Source organism: Empidonax traillii, unplaced genomic scaffold (genome assembly GCF_003031625.1).
Source record: "Empidonax traillii isolate 1590-97213 ecotype Southwest subspecies unplaced genomic scaffold, ASM303162v1 scaffold667:size605846, whole genome shotgun sequence".
Classification (NCBI taxonomy): Eukaryota; Metazoa; Chordata; class Aves; order Passeriformes; family Tyrannidae; genus Empidonax; species Empidonax traillii.
This window is the reverse complement of record NW_020955860.1, coordinates 527,376-554,176: the sequence shown is the minus strand read 5'-3', so window position 1 is coordinate 554,176 and position 26,801 is coordinate 527,376. Positions and strand designations below refer to the sequence as shown.

The 26,801-nt window shown below is 37.2% G+C and overlaps 1 protein-coding gene across 4 annotated transcripts in view; it reads right to left on the bottom strand.

Annotated features, from left to right (window-relative positions):
* The window catches only part of RB1CC1 (RB1 inducible coiled-coil 1), a 68,748-nt gene extending 42,261 nt beyond the window's left edge, over positions 1–26,487 (bottom strand). For 2 of the 4 annotated variants that reach the window (XM_027899428.1, XM_027899430.1), the window contains exons 1-5: positions 26,439–26,487; positions 13,400–13,518; positions 12,296–12,423; positions 9,776–9,902; positions 9,349–9,519 (exon numbers count right to left, since the gene is read on the bottom strand). In XM_027899428.1, coding sequence (XP_027755229.1) covers positions 9,349–9,519; positions 9,776–9,902; positions 12,296–12,366 — 369 coding nt within the window. In that variant the 5' untranslated portion in view covers positions 12,367–12,423; positions 13,400–13,518; positions 26,439–26,487. Of the gene's footprint in view, positions 1–3,867; positions 3,923–9,348; positions 9,520–9,775; positions 9,903–12,295; positions 12,424–13,399; positions 13,519–22,794; positions 22,814–26,438 lie in introns of those variants that run through there. The other 2 variants (XM_027899429.1, XM_027899431.1) reach the window with 2 other exon arrangements.
* Between the last annotated feature and the right edge of the window lie 314 nt (positions 26,488–26,801).

Sequence of the window (26,801 nt, the reverse complement as noted above, 5' to 3'; positions counted from 1 at the left end):
AAGAGCAATAACTTTAAGAATTTAAGAAAACAGGTTGTTCCCCTCAAAGGGCCTATTAAAACACCAAAATGAGAAAGTAGCACAAAAATCATAAAATAAATCCTTCAGCTCAAAACTTTACCAGTAACATACTACACGGAAAATATTTTCCTGAGCATGCCTGTATTTTAAGTTTAATATCTACCTACCCTATTAAAAAAAAAAAAAAAAAAGTCTTTCTACTTCCTGCAGGTTGAGCACATTGGTAAACTAGGACTGAATACAACTTTCCTGTGCTATTTTAAATGTAGGAAAATCATGCACAGAGAAACAAGTTATACAAAATACAGTGAGAAATCAGTGTTAAAATCCCAACACATCTGCATATTTCACAATGCATTTGCTGCTGAACACATGGTTTAACAGCACAGAGGCATACTCAAAAAAATTTAGGGACCAACATCTACATTCCCAAAATAAACCACAAAACTGCAGAGCATTTTATCCAAACATTTCAGAATTAATACTACCAAACCTGAAAGTTATGAACACCCTCCCTTTTTCAGAAGTCCAAGCCTTGTCTTAAGCATCATGACAAAATTCCACAGTCCTTCAAATCACTGATAGCTAAACTATCAGCAGATGCACAGTGAATATACAAAATACTTACATATGCAACTCCAATGAAACCAAAAGTTATTAAAAATTCCTATCACTTTTTACTAAAGATGGTATTTGCCTTTACAGTTTTCTGAACTTTGGTCATTTCCTGTGCATGTGAGAATAAGGATTTCCGGTTTGTAAAGAACAGTTACTTTAACTGCTGCACAAACTCTCACTTCTTAAATCAAAAACCAACCAATAACACCATTGGAACAGCATCCAGACAGTGCTAAAATCTGGAAGTCATTCTCTCCAGACTACACCGAGCTTGTCCATACAATTTATATGCCCATGAACTGACTAATGCAATACTGACAACTTGAACAGTTTTTTTTTATTTTCTTAAGTTCACTTTCTATACAAGTTACTCAAAGGCAAATTGCACAGCATATAAAAAAAAAAGCATATAAAAGAAGCAGAATTACTGCTTCCTCAATGATCATATTAGGAACAAAAAGAACAGGCGGTTCTATCCAAAGGTAACCTAAAAAAATGCACCAAAAATATGAAGCTGAAAAGGTAACTAAATGTCTCTGTTGCATTATAATCTATGTCCTGGAAACATACACAAGTATTTTACTTTCAATTCATAAACACTATTCTCATATTCCATCTTCCTCCAAACTACCACCAATAGTTCCAGAAGTGAGAGTATATACAGAACAGAACAGTAATCTGAAGCCTAAAACAACATAAGCCACCTACAAAATCAAAACTGATCATGACATTTACTTATACAGTTCCTTCAACTGAGTATCACAGTTTAACTGGGAAAGTAAAGACAGGACTCAAATGTTTCTTTAAAAACCCTGGGGAGAAGCTTTCATTAGTTTTATTTTCCTTTGGACAAACTCACTTAGCGTGGCACAGCTCAAATATTTAACATATTCAAGTAGACACTAGGCTTCATATCACCAAACTTTCTACCCAGAGACATACTCTTAACTAGTGGATAATGTTTGCTTTTTCAGTGAGGTCCATTTATTGCATTCACACTGGAAGTCAAAGTTACAAGTTAGTGTTGTCCTGTGAAGCTTTATTATGTATCATTTTTGATGCTCCCTCAAGAAACTTAAGTTGGTCAGCTTAGTATTTTAGTTTTAACAAGGTTGTTTCCCCAGCAAAAAAACACTTTCAAACATGAAACAGAAGTCACAAGTCAATATATTTTAGTAGGAAAAAAAAAAAAATCCTCACAATTGAGATCGCTTGTTACACAACTGAGGACCAGCAGTGACGGTCTGTATCTAGCAATCTACCCTGCGGCAATTTAACCAAACCAGAAGCTTGTGTCCCAGCAGTCTGGCTCCTAGAAAAGTGTGACCAAACAACAGTATTTCCCAGAGCACCAATTAGTATTTGTTAATTTTTAAGAAACCTCATAACAGTGTCAGGACCTGTCATATAACAGACATGCCCTGGAACTATTCTATAAAAACACCCCAGTGCCATCTAAGTATTTAACCAGATATCATTGTCAGAGGAGCTGCAGCTTCTTAACGTATACGCAGGAGATGTGGACATTAAAACAAAAAAATCCCCTTATGAAAGCAATCATAAATATTGCTCATAAATCACCTCAACCATAACATTGAGACATGATATGTCTCTCAGAGACAAATTTTTCTTTTCTGAACTAACACTGAGATAGAAATTCATTAGCCTGAAAAGACAGCTAAGCTTCTTTCAAATAACAAAGTTTTCAAAGCTACCTGTAAGCTAATAGACTACCAATCAGACTGTACAACTAAACAGACTCATGCTTCAGGGCACATATGCAAGGTATTGCAACACCATTCCATAATATAATCCTCCCAAAGTTATTTTTACATGTGCATCCCAACTGCCAAAGAAATTCTCTCTAGGTGGTGGGAGGCAAGCAGTAGAATTCTGTCTGCATGGGTGAATCTGAATGCAATTAGAAGTCCACAAAAACATACTTCTACCTTTGATGCTGGTTATTTGGGCAATATTGTGAAATGAGCTCATTATATTTAAACAGTAAAGAATAATACCCTGGATTCAGGAGGCTGCAAGTAGATGGTTCTAAACAAGTTCAAACTACATGGAGTAACTATTTGTCCACATGCCAGAACTGTCTTAGTCTTAGACTATACTAAGCAGATACTGGTGCAGGGAATAAGAACAGTATGTTAAACCACTATTTTATTTGTTTTGTTTTAGTCAACTCTGCTTTCAAAATGTGAGGTTGTGCAGCAAGAAGACAAAGCAGTGAAGTTTTTTGCTTCCTTTGGAGTATCTACATAACTTAAAAGTAGTTAAGAAATTTTTTATTTGTTGTAGTTTTCAGCTACACAAATGTACCTTTCTTATCTTTCCATCACTTCTGAAATAAAGTTTCAAGTGATTTAGCTTGTTCTTCTTACCATCTCCATAGACAACAGTTCTCTGGAGATCTCAGGCTACTATAGAAGAATCAAGACCAATTTATTTCATATAAGTGGTATGGCAGAAAAGAATTAAGCAGTTCTCTACTAAATGAATACAGTCTAAAAACTGAATTATGTCAGGCATAGAAATAAAGGCCTGCAATCCAACATATGTTTTAACACTTCTCAGTAAGGTTGCCAGCTTCAGCACAGAAAATGAAGCCTGCCTAACAACAGGCTTGCTTTTGTCCCTGACTGTTCACAGACGCACTCAAGGGTTCTTGGCAGACACCCAGTGGTTCACAGAGCACAAAAGTTAACTTCAGTTGCCTTGTAGGGCTATGTTCATCCTACTTGGCTACAGCAGCACACCTAGAACACTGACAGCCTCACCATACCACTGCAATGTGGATCTCAAGAAGCACTGCTACCAGTACAAGACTAGGCAAACCCAGGCTAATCTCCTCTTGCTGTTATGTTGAAGAATAAATAAAGACATCTTCACAACCAAATTTGTCAAGAAATCCAGAGGGCAACCAAAAAGCTTTTTATCTTTGGCTGGGTGATTCAACAGTGTTCAGTTGAATTATTTCCTTTGATAACTGCAACCTAAATTTAGGCGATTCTTCTGATCATAATTACTTCTGTTTTCCATGTTTCAACCAAAAAAATCAATAGAAGTAACAAAATATGTTTAATCTAAAGCAGAAATTATCTCATAGAGTGTTTAGCATCAATTTCAAGACTGTCTTTGCATCCTACTGTTATAATTCTGCTCATCTGAATGAACAAAATCTGACCAGGTCTGTTTGACTTAAGTGGTCTTTGGACTTACCTCTAAAGAACAAAAGTTCTCAGGAAATGCAGGGTTCTTTCCATTCTCTACAACCCTGCGGTAAAAGGAAACAAGTCATCAAAGTCCTCTATTGCCATGTGCCTGAAACCCTGTAAAAAGGACTCCTTACAGGTTTCAGTCACCCTAAAAATCAGCCTCAGACCAATAAAAAAGATCCTTGAAAGTGCAGTTCCACAGAGCCGTACACTGTAACAGCAGATAAATGCATTCACAACAGGGAACTGTTACCTTGTTTACCAAAATTAGTAACCAAGACCATTATCCCTAATGCATACACCTCCAACTAAAACATCAGTAAAGCTACTGGATTAACCACTTCATGATTTCAGCTTTTAAAACCCGTTAACTTCTCTGTGAGAGTGACTTTGATATTTCATGGCAATTTGTCTCCTTTCAGTAAATAGCTGATTTTTCCACTCTCCTTCGGTACTGGTCATTTCAGGTGACCGCATCCTTTGGGCATTTGGCCACATAGTTCATGACTTATTTCATACTCAGAAAGTACTTATTTCATCAGGATAATAAAGAATAAGTTATTCTGTAAGTCACAGCTTTATGACTTCTCCTTCAGTACTTTTTTCACTAGTTCTTCACTGTAACATTATAGGCAGGCTTGGAGAAGTCAGATGATAGAATCTACCACTGAAAAACATACTGAGAACCACCACAGTCAGGGAATCAAACCATGGTACAAGGTAAGTGTTAACTTCTACTACTTTGGTTTGAAGTCACCCAACTCTTTTTCTGGTAAATTTTTTAAAAATGTGATCTAAAGTTCTGGTTACAAAGGTTAACAAAAACAAATGGCAGAGCAGCATTTGGAAAGATCTACCTTAGAGTAAATCTTTCATTATCCCTTAGGATAAACTAAAACCTATTCCATTTTAACTCACCCTTCTCAACTACTTTAAAAGATTGAGATTGACCACTAATCCAAGTCACAAAGAAATCTGGACTTCTCCAGAAGAGCTACAATTGGGTCTGACAATATTAGACTAGTAATTTAGCTAAAAAATTACTCTGGTCACACAATTGTTACAAACACTACAATACCTTAGGGAACATGGACATTTTAAAGTAACTCTTTTCCAAAGAGTCTCAAAATAGCTTTCCAGTAGAAGAGAAAGAGCATTTCTCTTAATAGATACACAGCCTTCAAGAAGCATGACTACACTTCTTGGCTTAAATATTATGAAGTGGTTGAAACTAAACCAAGAATGATGTAGGTACTATGACTACAGTCATGGTTTTAGGCAACCAAATGAAATGACCACACAGTTTCTCATCCTCATTTCCACTTCTCAAAATAAAACCGACAGGAATTGACAGTAATCATGACAGCAATGGCATCACATGAAATGTGAAACATATCCACTAACAAAAAGTCCAAGTTTTCAATATCCTTGTGGGAAAAATAACAAAGGGACTTCAGTTGGATCACTAAAGGAAAAAAAAATAAATAATCCTTTCTTAAAGGCTAAGCTACCAGAAATTATTTTAAGCAGTAGTGTTAAAAGACCACAAGATTAGACAAGATTGACACAACATGGCTTATTGCACAACATGCTGTGTAGAGAACAGCTTGTCTTCTCCCAGGCTGGTGTGTATGTAACTTTCCGCAAACACTGTGTGCACCTCATTGTCCACATACTGCAGCTCAAGGCCAGAACTGCTGAACTGGAAGAGAGGTGGGAAACCAGAGCCCTTTAAATAGGCAAGCTGGAACCCCGTAGGAACAGTCAGATACCTCAAAGGTAAAGTTCTTAGTCCAGGAGAAACCAGAACACTGAGATATAAAATGAAAATAGGCTTAGAAAGTTGCTTTAACTGAGATTTAAAAAATGAAACATTATAAACAAAGACATTACATCATGTAGGACAAAACCTATGTCAAGATTTTCAGTTTAAATGGTAAAGGAACAGGTTCAGATAACAGATTTAGCTTCTTTAAAGCTACCTAATCTTTATACTGTGAATTCTACATAATGAGATCACAAGCAGTGAACAGGAACTTAATAAAATACGTAACAGATGTTAAAATCATGAAAACACACAGAAAATTGATATATCTTGATCTAATAGTACCATGAAAACCAAACATGAGGTAATAAGTTTCCTACAGGAATAATTTTTGGTTAGGAATTATGAAATCTAAAAAAAGGTTTCATGTAAGTGAATGAAATTAGTTTCAATTGGGGGTTAAAAACAGCTGTTTTTACACATAGTTATCTGTAAATGTGTATGCAAAAGGCTGTAAGAATGCAGGACCTCCACTGTGAACTAAGATGAATTCTGGTTATACTTGAATAGTAATAATGGATATTGCAGAGAAAAATGCAGAAAACCAAAGTATAATTTAAGTCAATAACGGCCAGTTTTAGACATAGAGAAAATGATGAAAAGGCCATAAAGGCATGAACTAATAAAAATACTTGTTAAAGGAGAATCCAGAGCTACATTAAAAGTCATATCACAGATCCTCTGGGCAGAACTAAATAGAAACCAGTAGCTATCAAATATTCTCCCCTACTTTTACATAGTTACACATCACTGCTTCTTGTTGTTGACAAGAATAGGTAAGACTTTATCATGAGTAATATTCTAGACTGCAACTCTTATTTTCCTACTCCCAAACATTATCATCATGTATTAGTAGTAAATATTAATTATCAAATTTAAATAATTAACATATCCTAAATAATTACAACAGGCAAAAAACTCTCCATCATCAAGTACTGCCATTCTGCTTTTCTGGTAAAGCAGGTTACCGTTTCTCTAAAATTAATAAAAATACAAAGCTTGGAGCATTCTATGGTAGATTTTTCCTGTCTATTTTGTAGAAAGTCTCTCATACAGTCGTCTCTGTGGCTTTGGATGCATCAATCCCACAACTACACAGGTTCAGAGCCTTTCTAGCTGTCCCCAGATCTTAACTGATTTTGAGTAGGATTAATATCCCATGTTCCTTCTTCCTCCCAAGCAAGAGGCTTATGGTGAAGCTTGAAGATTAATGTTCTAACCACATTCCCAGTCCTCCCTCAGTTTCTTCTGAATTACTGCTTAATACGCTTCAGGCAGGCATCATGAATAACTACTTCAATACAATACCACAATACTTGTTTATACAGTTTTCACACCTCGGTACATCTGAAATCACAACAGACTATTTACTAATCTTCCACAACATATGACAGTTTTGTCATTCCCCTGATACCCCAGAGAAGTACCCAATTCATTTTCACGGCCCAACACACATCCTATGGCTTTAAAAGATTTAACATCTAGGACAAAATTAACTGTGGGTGTAAAGGTATGTCAGATTTATGAATATTACTACCTATTTAGTCTTTAAATAAATTTCCAAGTTTTTCACAAAAAAAAAAAAAAAGCCTTCTACCAGTGTAGCCCTTTTACAAGCAGGGAAGAACTGACAGAAGTGGGGAACAAATAATAATCTTCCCAAAGGTAAATCTGCAGGCTAAAAATAAAACCTTCATTCTACTTAGATTCATTTAAAGACCTTTAAATACTGAATTCCTCCCCTCCACTCCATCCTTCAATAAGACTAATAGGTGCCATTGAGTACAGAAAGATTTATTTTCTTATTACAAATCAACTCAAGATCACTCTCACTAGATAAACTTTCCAGTCTGTAACTAAATATTATAGTATTATAGACCTGCCAACAGAATGAGCCAGTAAAGATCTAAATAGCATATTTGAAAGCACAAACACTGCAATAAACTCTTGTGCTCTGCAGATTAATGCAACCTTGAGAATCAAGGGGGAAGATTAGGTAGCACCAACAATTTTTTTCAAGTCTAGGAATAAAATCCCTGGAATAAAAAGAGCTTACTCCAGAGGACTTAAGTATGCTCCTTCATTGTAAAGCAACTTTATCGAACTGAAAGCAATATTAAGAATTTTTAAGACCAGAAAATAGGGGATGGGACAGAGAAGGTAAAATATCAACCACAAGAAATGTGAGACTGAGTATCACCACCTTTCACTTCCATTCCCCTAAATAAAACATAAACATGAAGACCATACTACTTACTACAGTCCCCCTTTCATTTCAAACCAGTGTTAAGTATTTAGCAGCTACCATCTTGCTTATTTTATAACCTCCTCTTAGCACCTCACAAAAAAAAAATAAAAGGTTTTAAAGCACTTTCAGCTGCTAAAACCCAGAAAGCTCACACTCTTCAAGGAGCACAATTGAAAACCTCCCACTCCTTAGCTGAATTCACACTGATATCCACTCTTTCCTGTATGACAGTCATATGATTCACAGATACCCAGTAACTCAAGGCCCTATTTACAAAGTCAGCAGTAAATGTCAACAGGTGGGAGAAAAGAGTCTACTGAATTCAAACCTTGCCTTAAATCAGACAGTATTGCAAGGTCAATTATTCAGGCAAAATTCTTCTTTCCAACAGGTCAGGATGCCAAGGGAAAAAACAAAATCCCTGTACTGTATGCAAGACTTAACACTTTTCTCTGAATTCATCTGTACAGTATTAAAATAAAGCCACTTCAAGTGCTAAATATTCTTTTAGACTGCAAGAAAGCTGTCACTGAAACTAAGAAATTTTATTACCAAGACAAAACATATATCACTATTCATTTTGTGCAAAGTGCTACATATAACCATTCTCCAACTCCTAGCCATTGGAACCTTAAATAACCTTTAGAAATATTAAAAACATTTAATACATTTAAATGTAAAATTTGAAAAGAAATGAGGTCAGTTCCTAACATGAAGAAACACAATCAGCCCATCTACTGAAGGCATTGTGTCAGTTTTTTGAACACACAGCTGCTCCTACTGCATGCACACTTTGTATCTTACTGATCACATTGCAAGGAATGAGTTCTCTCTATTAAAATAACACAGAAGTAATCAAATTGAGATTCTGACTAGTTTGAAAGTAAATATAGGCAAGCAAAAGCCAGTACTCAATAACAAGCAACCTGAACTTTAGGAAAAGGAAGCTTAGTTTTATTAATTCCTCACCAGTTGTTTAAGACACATAAGATGAAACACAAGCTTGGCAAACTGCTTTTAAAAATTATACTGATAATTTTCTACTTGGGTTAACAACATTTCCAAAGTTCCTGATTTCAGGTTGAGGCAGACAGAGGACACTGAAAACAAGGCAGTGCATTAAAGCATAGGTCAAAAGCAAACAGATTGCTTTTATTTTGCAAATGGTGTAAACATATCCATCCATAACAGTGTCTTAAATTATGCTTTTGAAAGAAGCTCTGAGCATGCTAAATAAGCAAGCACGTTTCAACACTTACCTTGAAATACTTCAAGACAAAGGCTCTGAAGAATACAGCATCACTAGCATGCCGTTCTTACTTCCTTTTGAACAAACTATTTTATATTTTACAGCAAGCTTCCCCTCTGACATATCTTCCTCTGGTGTGCAAATACAGTAAGAATCTACTTACCACAGCAAGTTGTGTTCGTGATGCTACCGTATGAAACACTGCAGGCATCATAAGAGATTCTTCTACTTTCAATTCCATCTCATTCTCTGCTGAAAACGTGGTTTTGGGGATAGCTGGTGGACGTTCACACAAGATCATTTCTTTGTTGAATAAAAAAATTGGATTGGTGTCCTATAGCCAAAAAAAGGAAGTTAAACCAAACACTGAACAAAGGCAACATACTGTTTAATCACCAATTATTCCATTGTGTGGGTAACACGTCTTAAGAACAAGTTAAAATCTATAAGGTTAACAGATAAGCATCTGTTCCTCAAAGAAATCCAGCAAACAGCACACTGTGGAAAAATACTTTAAAAAATCCTCAGTGAAACATCTTTTTCTTCCCCTATAAATGATGGTTTAGGCTAAGAATGCAGTATGCACTTACTGTTCCAGCACTGTAACTACACACTCTTCTGTCTGGTGCCATACACTCTCCTCCATTGACAACCAGAACTTGGTGCTGAATGGCAATCTTATACTTTGTTTGAATTGCATGTTTCAGATCAGCCACACTGAAAGAAATGGGAAGAGAAGATGACATTATCAGCATATTGGTGTCTAATTTTACACTTGTCATTGTCAAAGCAGAACATTTTTAAAAGAACCACTACTTTTTATTCTGCACAATAACATATTTCTAAGTTTTGTAAGTGTTGTAACATGTTGTATTCTGGATATCCAGCTAATAAGCTAACAGATAAAAGAAGAAAGCCTCTGCATTACTGGTGCACCATTAGTAATGTTTTTCCAAGATCTGTTAGCATGTTGAAATTCTGGATTAAGTCATATCAAGCATTTAGGACAACAACTGTAAAAGTCATATTATGTTATTTTAATGTAGACTTCACGAAAAAGAGCTGACTTGCTAAAACCCTACAAGACAAGAATATCAACACTTTATTATGCAAAATGTAAGCACAACTTCACCTAATAAACACTGATTTACTCACATGAAGTGCATTAATAGCACTGAACAGTATCAGGAAATTTAACAATCCATATAAATGCAACAAATTCTTACAAAGATCACAGTCACTTTTAATGTAGAAACAGCGTATCAATAGACCATCCCTGTTTTTAGTTCACCAGCCTCATACTTTGATTTCTATGTGATGATACCACTGCTTATTTTAAAATGTTCTAGACCTTTTCTTTAAAACACAAGCAAACAGCAAAATAAACAAGAATTTACTAATCTGATACAGTTACTGAACCAAATTATACTATACCGTGGTAGTATCTGTGCAAAGGTTTTAAAAAGCTTTAAAGTATGAAGAGAGTAATCAACAAAAGCATCAATGGTTTTGATAAACTGTCAGGAAACATAACAATTGTACTTGGCTGTATGGTACTTGAAAAATAAAAATCATAAGGTTATCTAAAACAACCAGGATTCAACATGACATCACAAACTCATTATAAACCTCTCATGAGCACAAGCTTGTACTTGCTAGTTGTGTTACAGTAACCATTCACCTATCATCTCCATGGTCTTTAGGAAGATAGCTTGGCCTATCCAAGTATAAGCAGACAGGCAAAGAACCCAAGAAAATTAATCTTCCTAGAAAGACCAAGTCCATATATACAGATATACAGAATAAGAAATTAGACAGTTCAACTGAAGAGTCCTTGATTTCATGTGGTTCACTTGCTGGAAAGCTTGTTTCTCAAAGAACTATCCATATCAGCAAAAAGTCAGACCCTACTGGATTATTAAGAGCCTGGAATGGTGGCTCAGATGCTGTACCTCACTCACTATGACTTAGAAACATATTGTCCAAATGTATCAGGACACCATACGGGGTGACCCAGTAGAACCAGAATGGCTAAAACACTATTTCATGCTCATAACACCCTGTGTGTCAACAGGCTTTCTAGAACAGCATACAAAAACAATCAGTAGAGACAGTCTTGGAACTCTTTCACCACAAACAATTTTCAAAATCCGAATTCACTTGCTGAATCACAAAAATTACAAATAAGAATTCAGGAGAAAGGAAACAATGCATTTGAGTACAAAATGGTAGAAGTCTTTAAAGTACAACTACTTGCAACTCATTCGTCACTGGTAGAGCAAGAAGACAACAGGTAAGCTTGGCTCTTGCTACCTACAGTGTCTTGCACATGAGAACAATGGAAAAAGGATACAACACAAAACACACATTTGAAAGATGCTTTCAATACGCAGCAAAAAAAAATACAAACAGGAGAGTTACTGGGACTTAACTGTGATCCTATAACACTGATAACGCTTCAGGCAACTGGGCATTCAGAGGTTCAAGTTTTACATACAAGATGATGTAAAACATTTTGGAGCCTTACAACACAGGACAGAACCCACTTTTACCCATCCAGAAAATGACACAGAAACCTTCATGCCAATTCTTTAGCATCTAATCTAAAAGCATTAAAGAGCACACATTTTCTTCAGGATAAGCATAGTGACAGAAGAAAAAGAAAAACCTGTAGAACTTCTGTGATGCCAGTCAGTGAAAAACAAAACTCTTACAGAGGAATCCTAAATAAAATACCATCAATAAAAGGGCACAAAAGATAAGAAGTCATTCGGACCCATTTTTTCCAAAAAGCACCGAATATACCACCAGACTCAGCTAAGACTAGGTCAGCCTCTGTCACTGCCTCAGAAAGTCAGTAACCTCTCTGCTCTTTCATGGGATCTCAAACACACAATCATCTGGCAAGGCATTTAAAATGCTAATCACAAAAGAATGAAGAAAACCCACAACCAAAATCCACTCAAATACATAACCACCTGTGAGAAAACAATATCAACCTCCAAAAAATATAACTGAATATCATCTGTCAAGAATCTAGTATGTAACAACTATATACACTTTTAAATTTAAAAAAACCCAAGCAATATACAATTAATTTACTCTCTTACTTTTGTACAGCAAGTTCAGTATCAAACGTAAGGGTAGTTCCAGTGTTGACCAAAAATACATATAGCTTCATGATGATTTCTTTAGGTCTCTGAAGTTTATAACTTCCACTGATAAAATCATTTAGAAACTGAAACAAAAATTTCAAGTGTTAGTTTTACATGAGTTATGAAAAAGACATGCACATGCTTTTGAAAAAATACGTTCAGATAAACAGTGTGTGAATACATCATTCCTCACATTCCACAGGTGTTTATCCATTTCTAAAGACAGAGATGCTCCTCTGACCAGAAACATGGACAAGGTAAGTCTCTGCATGTGCAGATGGTTAGAAGAACACATGGTAATATATACTGAGAACAACAACAAAAAAGTAAAAGAATAAAAATAAAAAGTCAAAAGAGCTTTCTTACAAGAGAGTGGCTTTCCACACACTTCTCAGCATTAATTATAGTACATAAACTAGTTAAAACATGCATTTTCACAACAAGGCTTCAGAAACAGAACCATATCAAGTAAAAAAGCCTCAGATGAAAAATTTGATCTGAACAGAGTTTTGCTGTCTTTACACTTGAACTCTACTGTACTAAGTGGCACCAGTTCCATTTTGTATTGGGAAATTAATATATTCTATAAACCAAATTATTAGATAGGTAAAAACTGTTGAACACCAAGAACAAGCTAAAGATTATTTATTTATTACATATTTTTTTGGACTAGGTTTCAGAATCTTTTCACAAAGAATGTATTTGTGACTGTGATCCAAGTAAAATTAGAAACAAACATTAAATAATACAATGTTTCAAGCAAGTAGCACGGAGCACATAGGAAAAAAAATAAGCTCTTTTCAATCTAAGCATAGTAAAAGGTTTGTATACTACCCATTTTTCATATAAACATTACTTTCCAGGCTCAAGTGAAATATGAGAGAACGTGTTCATCTCATACACAAAGTGAAATTTTAATCATTTACCCCTCCATACCATAATGTTAAACCCAACTAGCACAGAAAGAAGAAACATTATCAAGATCAAGAATATTTATAACAGCATCTGCCATGCATCAGCAATCTCCAACTTTTTAACTTCAAGCAAAGAAAGAATTACCTTCAGGCACTATACAAAGTTACCACCTTCTTCAAATTCAAGAGGAGAGTAACGGCACACATTCACTTTACTTGATTTTTGGCAACAGAGTAGCATGGCTGTTCAAAGCCAGAGAAGATCTGCAAAGAGAAAAGTACAAAATGCAATTACAGGTATTATTAAAATGCCAGGATTTTATGGTCATAATTGCATCTATCATTGTATGTCAATGCCAGAAGAATAATTATGTAGTAGTGTTTTGTTGTTTTTTTTTAATTAATAACGCTATCCAGTTACAAGTCTGCCCAGAACTGCTACACACCTGAACACTTTTGTCCATGAGTTTTGTTCAAAGTAGCTGTTAATGATACTTTTGAGTATTTACAAGGAGAGAATTTTAGTTCATTAAAAAAGAACTGCTTGCATTTCCATTAACTGAAATTATTGTTCAGAACTGTTCCAGAATGCTGATACGGTGATGCAAAGAGCAACAGCAAAAGTCATAACACGTGCAATTTATCTAAGAAAATCCAGCACCCAAAGCTATATGTGCTACTGATGCTGAACAGCTATCTCCAACAGACTCCTTCAGGAATCAGTGTCATCTTCCTCACCTGAAACAAGGTAACCTATTATGCTAAGCCACTTGCCTACTTTCAAAACATGTGTTACATTATTTATTAAAAAAAAAAAAAAATAAATCAAAGTGAAGATGTTAACCATTCCCAGCTGCTTTTTAAACTACAGTGGAAACTACAACAATCAAAATGAGCCAGATTAGCAAAGGTGATCTTTTTAGGCTACCCTAGTTCATTTTAACTGTTTTCAGTGAAGTAGCATCGCCAAAGGAGAAGGAGCCCTTGGCAAGGAATGTGTTGATGAGCGGTTGGGCTCAGGGCAGTAAAGCAAGTGCACAACCAAACTCCAAACTGCAAACAAACATTATTTCTATCATGTTAATGCCCCAGCAAGCTTTCTGAGAAGATGATCAGGCACTATAAAGGGTGATAATCCATTACTAAAAATAGGCTTGCTGAAGCCTGAAAACCATTAGAAGGTGTAAACTATTTTATACAACTCATGCTACTACCAACATTAAATCAAAAACACTTTGTCCAAATGTGAAAACCTTACGATAAAGGGAAAAAAAATTATTTTACAGGCAAAGAACAGAGAAATTATCTTCCTCCCTCCTGTCCACTCCCTTTTTACTCCTATGAAAAATGCAAACATCATTTTGTCAGAAGCAAAGGTACAACAAAAGGGAAATAAGCAATGTGTTGAAGTACTACCACTGGAAAAACAGTAATTGAAGTGTCTTCCTCCAGTTTAGCTATAAGCAATCAGTTGAGCAAAATGAATTTATGAATATTTGTTTCAGATCAAAGTAATGCACATTAACATGAAACTACTGAAACACTTATGCCACAAACTAGGATCAAAACACAGTAATCTCTAGTCTTGTGATTTCTTTGCAACCATTAAGGAGACAAAAACAAGTGGTATTTCTTCCACCCAACATTTTAGCAAACAATCCCAGGGGAAAAAGAACTACACTAACACAGGCAGGACAAATTTGTATTAGATTACTCCTTAAAACAAACAAACAAAACAAAACAAAACAAAAAGGAGTGGGAAAAGTAGAATTCATAGAATTACACAGAAGTCACCCACTCCCAAGGTTGTCACAAATTTCAGTGAACACTTCCAGGAAGAAAGGAATTGTGTAAAGAATGGTTTCATAGAATACGTGCCTTAAACAGCAGCCTCTCCTGCAGATTCACTGATGTCCAACAAGGACAGGCTGCAGCCTTCCCTTCCCTCAGCAGGAACTATGTCAAGTGCCTCTCTCCAGCTGCTTGTTTTTGCAACACTGGAAGAAAATGAATTTTGAGAGCTCTCCCTAGTCTTGCATGTCTGGACAACATCTGTCTGACTCTGAACGGAGTCCAAGATTAGTTATGGGGGAGGATGTATGAAAGCCATCACAGTGGTCTAAGTTTCTTCTCCTTCAAAGGTCAGGTTACTGCAGACAAGCAAGCAAGGTCAGCTACATATCGCAAATTAGACTTTAAGCTTGTTCCCAATATTCCAGAATATTACTATTCAGCAGTAACATAAGTTCTTAAAATAAGCTTGGAGTGAAAGTCACACCATCAAGCTTCAACCGAACATATTCATAAACATTTTATTATTATTTTTGTATTACCACAACAGGCCATTAGGAGAATTTCAAGCTTTGTTAAACCTTTTTTTAACACTAAACTGCTATACAGCATTAAAAGTTTCAAGTTTTTTAGTGTTATAGTGCTGAAACTATTTTAATTTATTTTAACAGAGGCTGAACAATTACAAAATTTTACAGCTACCAAAGATAGAGCTATGTAATCAGACAAAACCACAAATTACTAATCCACCCAGGTTATTTTTTTAAACTGTGTGACTTGCAGCATTAGATCCACACCATCCTATAAACTAGATCCTTCAAGTTATGGGACGGAAGTTTGTACAAGGAGCTGCCACAAATTATCGGTAATATCATTAAAAAAATGGCTGAACATTTGAAATTTCTGTAACAGCTGCCAGAGCAGACAGAGTATGATAGATATAAATATAAGACAAAGAACAAGATGACATGTAAGTAAGAATAGTTTAAAGTAGAAAAAGCTCCTGTAATTAATTCAGAATACGCATATTTTGTTACATTAGCTAACAAAACACCAAAACCAGTAATGAATACATTATGTTGGTTGTGACATTTATTTCACTGTTCTATGTTGTATTTACATTGCAATGCAATTACTGCAATCTCTTCCTATACAACATAAACTCTTCAACAACTGACTACTTTCGTAGTCTGTCGATCAATACTTCCAACACATGTTGTTTACAACTACTGAGATGTATTTTATTTATTTCAGAAAATGCTCATTGTTACATTTTTAGAAGGAAATGAAGACCTGTTTACAGACCCTTCCTCTTTGTCATTACAGTACAGGCATCATAGGTTTCACAAAACTCCACAGGTAATCCTATGGCTACATTAACCACTTATTTCTGCTCTTAAGTGTAGAATCCCTGCTCCGTTACCTAATGCTGTTTCATTGTTTCATGGTACAATTCTTTTCAGCTTTACAAACTCAAACACTGAAACACTGGCAGACAGGGCAGGAAAAAGATTGAAATCAACATTTATGTTGTTTGGGTTTAAAGGGACATTAATCAACTTCACTTTAAAGTCACTGTGTTTCCTCCATATTATCTTACTCAAGTTAACACGTTTTTGACATCTCATTTTCCATACTTTCTTTTTAAACTGGATTGCAAACTAAACTTCAGCAATTGAAGATACTGACAATTTTTCCTTTAACTCCAAAGAATTTAAACTGAACAATGCCAAAGTTGTGGCTTTCCTTTAAACCCAGTTGTTTAAAATTCCATCTACAACAGCAACATACCTGCCATATAAGGCACCTTGCTCTTTCTCCCCGGAGAAGTATTGCTGCACATCTATACATTAAGTGTCATACTTATCAATGCTTCATTGAACCAAGAGGTCCAAACTCTTTCCCCCTTACATATACCTCCAGGTTGGAAGGGGCTCTAATCTGAAAGCAGGAGCTACCTGATCAAGGCAAGACTCTCCCTGTTCACTCAGTGCCTGCAACTCCACATTGCTATTAGACATTCACATAACTCTGTATGATTGTTATCAGTGCAATGCTAATAAAGAAGTTTCTCTTCTCTTACGGCAGAGCAGCTGAGGCTACACTACAGGTAACAGAGTGTCTACAATATGAATCATAAGTGTTATCCTCAATTACAAGGGTCAGGAGTCTCACGGGACACCACCGCAAAATTTCTGCCTGTCGAAAGGGCAATTCATCTGAGGCAAAGGCTGACAAGTCTGTCACATGCTTAAAAAGACTCAGGTTCTATTCCTCATTCACTAAATACCTTCTTGGATAACATCTCCCCTAAAGGGGAGTATACCTTTATTACCTCTGGAGATGGAGAGTTAACTTTGGAGCACATTAACATGTTATGAAACTTCATTTCCATAGAGCAAATCTTAAGTTTTCCCTTTGAAACGCTGCAACTCCTGTGATTTCACCTTTTTCTCCTCTCCTTTTAGAGCAGGATTTCCTGTTTCACTTCAAATTAGGCAACTCTATAATAGAGAAAGGTACAAGATCAGTGCAGAATGTTCCTTACAATTCATTTTGTTTTCTTATATTAACCTATTTTCTACCTCCACTTGCCTTTTTTTTTTCAGGTACCCTTCTCAAAAATTGCTCTCTTGCTCCAACTTGCAGACCCCACAAGCAAAGTATTTTATAGCACACAAATCCTAGTATGAAAGGAAAATGAAAATAGAAATTGAATCTGAATTGAATGAAACTAACACTTTTCTTCATGTTAGTTTTAAGATCCTCTCTAAAAGCAGACCTCAAGGAGCTTTTTTTAATACTGCAACCAATGCATCTAACCAGAAATATCTTAATTTTGCAGAAGATTACTACTACCATCACCAGAAGAATAGAAAGAATGACCTCATTGTGAGGGCACACATTCTTTAGTAATGCTTTATGCAACAGAAATGGCTGTTTCTAAACTACAATGCAAATGCATACCCTTTTCTGGATAACCAACTGTTGAAAGGAAATATGCTTTAAAAGGCATTTCAAAAACTTAAAAGGAAAACTAAAAAAAAAAAAAAATTCTAAGCTATGTGATGAATAAATAGTAGAACTCCTTGTGACCCAACTACAGAGAATAATTTCATCCCTCACTCCTCCAAAATAAATTTAACCAGAAGATCTCATCTAATCATATACATGTTATTGCAGGTGGAGATCCTATCTCCCATTACCACCTTATATCAAAGCCCATAAACCTCATGTTCAAGCCACCCTGTAGTCTTAAAGAAAGGCTGTCAATCCCTGACATCTGTAAGGTGCCATCTGGAGCTCTATTTATACTGTGTTGAGATGTGCATCAGGCACAGAGGCGGTTACTTAATTACAGCAACTCCAACAGTCGCTGTGTTGTTAGCAGCTCTCAAACTCAGCTGCTGGTCAGTAAAGCAAGTCTCTTCCACTCAACATAAAGAAATAAGCTGCAATTCCGCAGAGGAACCAGAAAACATCCCTAAGCTCCTAATTCCCAACTCACTAAAGTGGAATTTCAAAAGTCAGTAAATTCAGTATTTCATAGTATAAGAGGCTTCTTGCCCCCTCCCCTTCATTTAAGAGGAATCATTTTATATAATACTAAATTAATACTTGAGTTACATGAGACTATCATATTCAGAGTTGTTCTTGCAACTCTGAATTGCATGGAAGCTCCTTATTCAGCAAAGTAGGTGCCGCAGTGCCTTCACAGATCCTCAACAACATCAACACTGAAGCAGCAGGAGATCAAAAACAAACTCATCTGGGCAAGCAAGAAAACATGGTGTGTTTAAGTGTAGCTTTGAAACTGGTATGGCCCAAAACAATGCAGCTTCTTACAAGTTCAGACAAAACTTAATTTGTGAATTTTAGGAAAGCAAGAGTTTCAAACGCGTTCATAAGGTAACAAGCACATTATCAGGCACTGTGTCAGGATTCCATACGTGCATAATCATAAAACTTGAGATCTGATGGTTAGCATCTATTTACACTGCTGGTTTTCACTGACAAAAGTTTTTCTCCTCCAACAGTTAAACACAATTTTACCATATTTTTCAAAACCCCACATCTCTTACATGATAGAAAGTAAAACTTCTGTGCCTCAGTTAGCAGCTACAAGTCAGAAAACAAACCAAGGATTCCTGACAATCTTATTGCTAGGAAACAGCCCACAGCCTGTAGTATCCTTTTTCTTTTCCTTTTTTTTTTTTTTTTTTTTTTCGTTTTTCTTTCTACAGCTGTCTGCACCTTGGTTTTTGACAAAGTTAACTGAAGATTTTGTCAGATTTTTCTCTTTTTAATGCATAATTTGCCATTTAAAAGGCATTTTAGTGTAGAAGCCTCCCTTGAATTACGGAGATTAATCCATTAGCTTTGCAAAGAATGGTGAAGAATGGTGCTCTTGGGTAAGTGGAGCTTCAGGTGGATTTATTCAAATTACTGACTGACTTCATATAGGTGGGAAGGTTTTCCCTCTAGACTCATACGCTATAAAATAATTATCATGTAAAACCCAGTGTTTAGAAACAATTCTGCAAGAAACAGGCAACTAAAATTCCTTCCTTTCTTGCACCAAGCACAGACAAGTCAGCACCAGCGCTTCTTCCACTAACATGCTCTCTCTGGTTAACCAAGACCATGAACACTGCTAACAGAAAGAGCACCAGGTTTATGAATCCCTTTCTCCTGCTCCTTTCCAAGCACCAACTTTCAGCGGTGCAACTGCCTACGCTTCTACGGAACAAACTGGATTACTTTGCTGTAAGAAGTTACTACAGGTTACTTCCCCACAATATCAATAGCTCAAATTGATTCCCTGATCTGGTTCACTACACAGCTCCACAAACTGATACACTTCAACTAAGGCTGGAAAGAGGCCAATGAATACCGAGGATATGGAACATCAGAACCATCATTAAAGAAGACAAATGAGAATTTAAGGAAGGTCATCACTCACACTCCTAACTGCCCATGCCATCCTCAGTTACTAGTAGATTGCTTATAAATGGAAATCTATTAAAAAAAAAAAAAAAAAAAAAAAGGCATCTTCTTAAAGAGCAGGCTAAGATAACTTAAAAATGAGCAATTATTAGAGACGCAATTCAGGACAGAGTTTCTCAAAATACAGTCTAAGAGGCCACTCATCCTGTCCTCCCCTATCTAGATATACCACTGTAATGCTTTTTTCTCTTTTATACAGAAAAGGGAAAAGTCTTGGCCAGACATACTTTAAAAGATGAAATCACAGAAATTAAGACTGATTAAATGGCATTTATTTCACAGAAATGAAAGCACTACAGATAGAAAAGAAAGTAAAAGATTGAAAATAATTAAATGTACAAGTAAAAGTCCTTGTGATTTAGTCTGACTGCCTGCATAACAATTTCAGGTTCTTCCTGAATTAAGTTCTATTCATATGCAATCATGCTTTCAAATAACAATAAAGTTTTCCAGTAATAAGGAGATCCACCACCATCTTGGAAAACTGTTCAAATGATTTGCAACTTCCAAACTTGTTTCAAATTTTTCTTATCCATATGGATGTTTATAAATTTATAAATTTAGCATTTGAACTTTCATGATCTAAAGAGGGAGTTTCTCAAAGTTTTTAAGTTACTTATAATTCACATGTCACCTATGAACTTCCTGCCATTCATCAACATTCTCTTTTATTTCAGTGGTATCTGAAACAGGTAAGTACAGGACTATCAGTGAGGTGCAGAGCCAATGTAACCCCCAGCCTCCCTAGGAATTAATATTCAGAAAACATGTTGAGATTCTTGTTGGATGTCACGTAATTACAAATCACCTTCAGATCTCTACTGGCATCAATCTGAAAGAAGGTAACAGCAATGTGTTCAGAAATTAGAAAAGCTGCAGGATGTGTTTGCAGAATATTGAAATATCTCTTATCGCAAGAAAGTGTTTCCTAATTTTCATCTGCCCTTTTTTATCTTTCTGGGATATAAATCTTTGCTAGTTTAAAACACCTAACAAACAGCACTAATAAGTCTCTTGATGGAATATTACCAACTTAAGAATTACACGTCACCAAAAAAACCCAAACAAACAAGAAAACCAACAAAAAACACAACTCAGAGCAGTTGATGTATTAAAACTGTACTCCTCTTTACTGAACCCTGGTTGTGTTGTATGCAGCCACAAAAGTGCGTGTGAAATTGTTGTTATATTACATTTGCTTTTTGAAGTTTATAGATAGCCTTTCATATAAAACATACAGGAAAGTTTACACGTTACCCCTCCCCCCACCCTTCATTCAGATAGAACTGAGAATTTTGACTCATATTTTTAAACCGCTCACTGGGTGAGAATCAAGTCTCTTTCAATCAGCAGACAGTATGAGTACTTGTAAAGAATATTTTTAAATATGCAAAAAAGTCATCCTGGGTTTACTAGTAGAATATTTGCAATACAGCATAAGCACAATGTATTAGAAGAGAGCTTCTAGTCCAGTTACACAATATATTCTTATATAAGAATCTATGCTTTATCTGAATTTAATAAAAATACACACTCTGGAGGATGGAAGGAAAACTGTATGAATAACAGTACCATTTTGTCAGTAAGAACTGTCTATCCTAAGCACAGCTACAATAAACAAGGGTCATATTTCCACACTTTTGACATACCAGCACAGCTACTTGGCATCAACAAATTCAAAATAAAGTTTGAGATAAACCACTGACATTAACAGTCCCTGCTATATGAGGAAAAAAAAACCCACCATTCAAACAACACAGAGCAAGAAGTACTGCAGCCATATCTACAACACACAGAAGAGCATATTTTACATGTGAATGTAAATGTTCTACAAAATGAATGAACATGTTCTACAAAAAAAAAAAAAAAAAGGCAGATAAGTCAGTTACAAAAGAGAACCTGAGCACTAAAACAAAGTAAAATTTGGGAATTTAGAAAGAGCTACCTCAAACATTTAGAAATCGGATCTCAGCAAAGTGCAACTCCTAGAGAATTAATATTTTAGCTTTGCTAAGAGTGGTATGATTTCTTGAACTAATGATATAAGTAAAACTTCCCCTTTAATTAGTTCTTCAATGCTGCTTTCTAGCTCTAAAATACATATTGTTTTTAATCTGTTTGAAATAAAAATAGCATATTTGCCTGTCAAACACATCTTCAAGAATAATAATGAAGATTAATGTATCATACAGATACTAGTTCCACCTAATACCTCAAAAAAAAAAAAAAAAAAAAAAAAAAAAAAAAAAAAAAAAAAAAAAAAAAAAAAAAAAAAAAAAAAAAAAAAAGACAATGCAATTGAAATACTGAACTCACTATTTCACCACCACAACTTTCCTTCTTTCCTGAAAAAGAAAAAATACAGTTGCACAAGTAAGTCTTAGGAGGTAAAAAAAAATGAGGTCTTTCCTAAGGAAAAAATAAAAACATGTTCTGAAGCCAGATACCTAAAAGAACATTGCTTAAGCAGAGCTGCTCTCAAATGCTCGCACATCATTCTTCTTATTGAACCTGGGGCCTTACACAGTAAGACAGACCCAGGACATCTGGAGCCCAACTAGTCAACAAAGCAGTTTTATATTTTCCTTTCAATAAACAGGTAATGAGTGCAGGTCAGAAAGAAATTCATACAGCACTTAAGCCTTTTCACATAGAAAGCAGGCTACCAGATTCTAAAACAGCTTATTTTCTAGATGCACAAACTACTAGAGCTTTATATATAGCACACAGTAATCGTTTCACCTTGATGCGATAAAGACAGCAGGCCCAGCTGCAAAATCTGTTTCCAAACGAAACTGTCAACATCTTGGACGGACATAAAAACCTACACTGAGCTGCTGCTTGGACTGGTAGTTTAAGCTCTGAACCATACTGAAACCACAGACTGCAAACCTGAATAACAAAATTAAAAATACACAGCTGAAGATGGACAGAAGACATGCAAGAATTGCCCTGACATCCCTGATGTTTCTCTTGACCAGCCTCATCTCACACTTTGAATGAAAACATTGTGTCAATCAATTTTTTTGATATTTCTATCAACAACCTCCAACAACTGATATTAAGACACTATCTATGTATTATTAAGAATTTAGTTAGCAAGAATCCCATTAGAAAAGACAAAGTATACCCACTTCCAACCTCGCTTACAAACAGGGATAGAAAGAGCTGATACATGGCTATGATGTCTTCCACCTTCTCTTTCAACTGAATTCAAAATTAAAGAGTGGATCTGTGATATGAATTAACTCATAAATAGACAAGTGACTTCTGTACAATGACAGAATGCTAATTAGCTCACAAAAATAATTGCTAGCAATTTTTTTATCACCATGAATTACACTGTAGGCTTTTGCAACAAAAAATTCATCTAAGGATCTTTCAACTTGTACACCAAAATCAGTACTCTGATAAATCAGCTAGAAAACAGACACTCTGTAATTCTTGCAATTAGATCAGTAATTTACATATTAGCGATATATTTTTTTTGCCTGTTTGGTATCAGTGCATTCAGTCAGGTTCTGCAGTATAATACATTATTATGTAAGTTGGTATCTTGTTATCAACTGTTTGCTATTCAATAATACTGATTAACAACTTTGCATCAGCATGTTAACTATTAATAGGGTCCCTGAAAGTAGTAAGGTATGAACTTTTTTCTCTCCTCCTCCTCTTCAGAAACTGTTCATATACTGTCATCGAGCCGTGAACCAAAAATCAGAAGCACAACTTGAGCAACATTTCATATGCAGGAGACACATGACTGCTTGGGTAGCATCCAGATGACTGAAGTAGCTCGTGTGACAGCTGAGTACACACACTAGTTTTTCATTTTAACTTGTTTCACTTTACCACAACATGCCAATGAACCCAACCTGTGCAATATAAGTCCCAAGAGCCTCTCATCACTCTGAGCCAGACCTCCACAGAAACTAACTGCTAGTTCAAAATTAAATAAAGACTTGAGAACACCCTGATGACAACATAACCTGGAGGATAACACACAGGAAAAACTACTGTAACTGCCACTCTCTTATCAAAAAGAGCAAATCAACATTTGTCGCTCTCCTTTCCCCAACATACCCTCAAGACCCTAATTAATCAGAACAGCTGAAGTTCTAAGAAGTGTACTAACAGTTTAGAAATTCAGTTTTTCACCTTAACTTCTGCAAGACTATGTAACCTTATCTGTGTTCAGCCAACATGCAGGGACACACCGTTTTTTAAACGGACACCACAAAAGACCTCAAAATAACCCTTGCCCTCTTCTCCAGTCACAGTGCAAGTCTGCTACATGCACTTCTAATTATAAATATAGTAACCTGACATGGGGAGAGAGACAGCCCCTTGAATATGATCTCAGAGACTACTAACCCAAATCTGTGCTGAGTACAAGTCTAGAACAACACAATAAAGCATAAGATAGATCACTATTTTACCATCTACAAAACACAGTTACTTGCACAAAGCATACAACAATAATATACTCCCAAAGCACAGTCAGATCTATCTTACAGTAATCCATTATCCCAAAAGACCCTGTTTGTATTTCTAGCTCTATAACTGGTGCAGCTAAGGCCCCTTATCCTGTGTTCTTCAGCAATTTTTCTTTACTACTCCCAACAGAATAAACTATAACTGCTTTGAGTTCCAGACAGCATTTACAATAAGTACAAATATATCACCTGCACTTTCTTTTAAACTCAGTGATGTTTAAATACCTAATTTTTTTCTTGTTAATATTTGTTTCTTGGCACAAAAGCAGAGCACCAGATAACAGTGAGGCCCTTTCTTTATGTGCTTCATCTTTTAAAAACTTCCTAAGGTACTACATATGAAACACTCTTCAAGTTCACAATTTAAATATACTGTAGTAGTGCATGTTTTCATTATTTTTATGAAGTATTTCCATAGAGATGGACTTTTTACAAGGCTACGTATGGGACAGGACAATGGCTTTAAACTGAAAGAGGATTGGATATTAAGAAGAAAATGCTTACTCTAAGGGTGGTGAGACAACTAGAACAGGTTGTCCAGAGAAGCTGTGGATGTCCCATACCTAGAAGTGTTCAGGGACAGGCTGGATGGGATTTTGAGCAACCTGGTCTACCGGAAGATGTCTCTCTGCCCACGGGAGGAGGATTAGAGCTGGATAATCTATAAAGTCCCTTCCAACCCAAACCATTCTATGACTCTGTTTATAGTGTCTAGTATTCCTCACAGTACTTCTCAGCTATATAAACTTCAACTGTAAGAAGCAGTTTTTTCCATCCTCATTATTTCTCTAAAATTACTGAGGTATCTTTTACCATACCTCATACATTACCATCTTTTACAAACACACACCTTCAGAAGTGTAAGTTCCTCCATAAAGCCAATGGCACAAACTAAGTCTGTCACACATTTACATGAGTAGAAGAAAAAAAAAAAAACACAAACAGCTTAACCTTCTCATTCTTTCCCATAGAAAAATAAAGGTGAAAGCTTAAAATACAAACCACAAGAAATGGCTCAGGGCCAGAACACACCATGTAATTACTTCAGACAAAAAACAAATGACATAAGAGAAAAAGCTAGGGCCATATGAGGTCTAAATTAACATTTCTGGGTTGGTTCTGAGTATCTCAGGAACTGACGTGGCTTTTTATTTCCTCTCTACATGACGTTAAGTAAGAAGCATGAGCATTACAAAGATCAGCTCATTTAATTCTCCCAGCACTTATATTAGCATTTCTACTTCTGGATCACTGGCAGCCAGTACTCTGGGGGTCAGTGAGAAAGAAACGCCAGCACTGGTCAAGACAACAGCCTGAAAGTCCACTGGAAAGCAATAAGGAGAAACCGACGGGAAAATCCAGCACACGACACACGCTTCCTCGGGAGCAGAAACAAGTAAACAACCGAGGGAAAGAAAGAACAACGTTTGTAAACACACAAGCCTTCTCCCGGCGCTCGCCCGACCGCCGCCGCCGGCGAGCACGGAGGCGCTGCCAGGCTGAGTCATTCCTTATAGTAACTTCACCGCGATTCCCTCGCCCTGGCAGCGGAGCCCTGGGCAGGCAGGAGCACCCCGGCCTGCCCGGCGCTGCGGGTTGGGAGTCACCGCCCGCCGTGCCCGCTCCCCCCGTCGGCCGCGCAGGGCTCATTCCGCCGCCCCGGCATCGGCACCAGCGGCGGGATCCCGGTCCTCCTGCAACCCCTCCTCGCCGCCTCCCGGCTCTTTGTCGCCCGCCCCACGGACACAGCCCCGCGCCCAAAGCCGGGACTGCCGCCCCTCGCCAAGGCCGCCCTCCCGGTACCGGAGTGCCCGCCTCCCCCGCGGCGGGGAGGGGCCGAGTGGGGCGGTGGGGGGAGCCCGCAGCTCGGGGGCAGCGCTCGCCACTCACCGGAGGGTCCGGCGCGGGCAGCGCCGCGCATCCTGCGGCGGCCGCGGTGGCGGCGCGTCCCCCCCGCGCCGCGCGGCCGGGCCAGGCGGCTCGGCGAGGGCACGCAGCGCCTCGGCGGTGCCCGCGGCCGGGCGGTGAGAGGCAGCGGGGCGGCGGAGGCGGCGCGGCCGGTCCGTGGGGCGAGCCGAGGGCGCGGAGCGGGAGCGGGAACAAGATCGGGTCAGCCCTGCCTGGCGCGGCCGCCGCCGCTGTTTGTTGTTGTCGTCAGCCGCTTCCGGCGCGAGGGCTGCCGGGAGGGGGCGGTGCGCGGGAGGCAGCGCGCGGCGGAAGCGGCGGCGGCGGCGGCGCGCGCGGCCTGGGAGC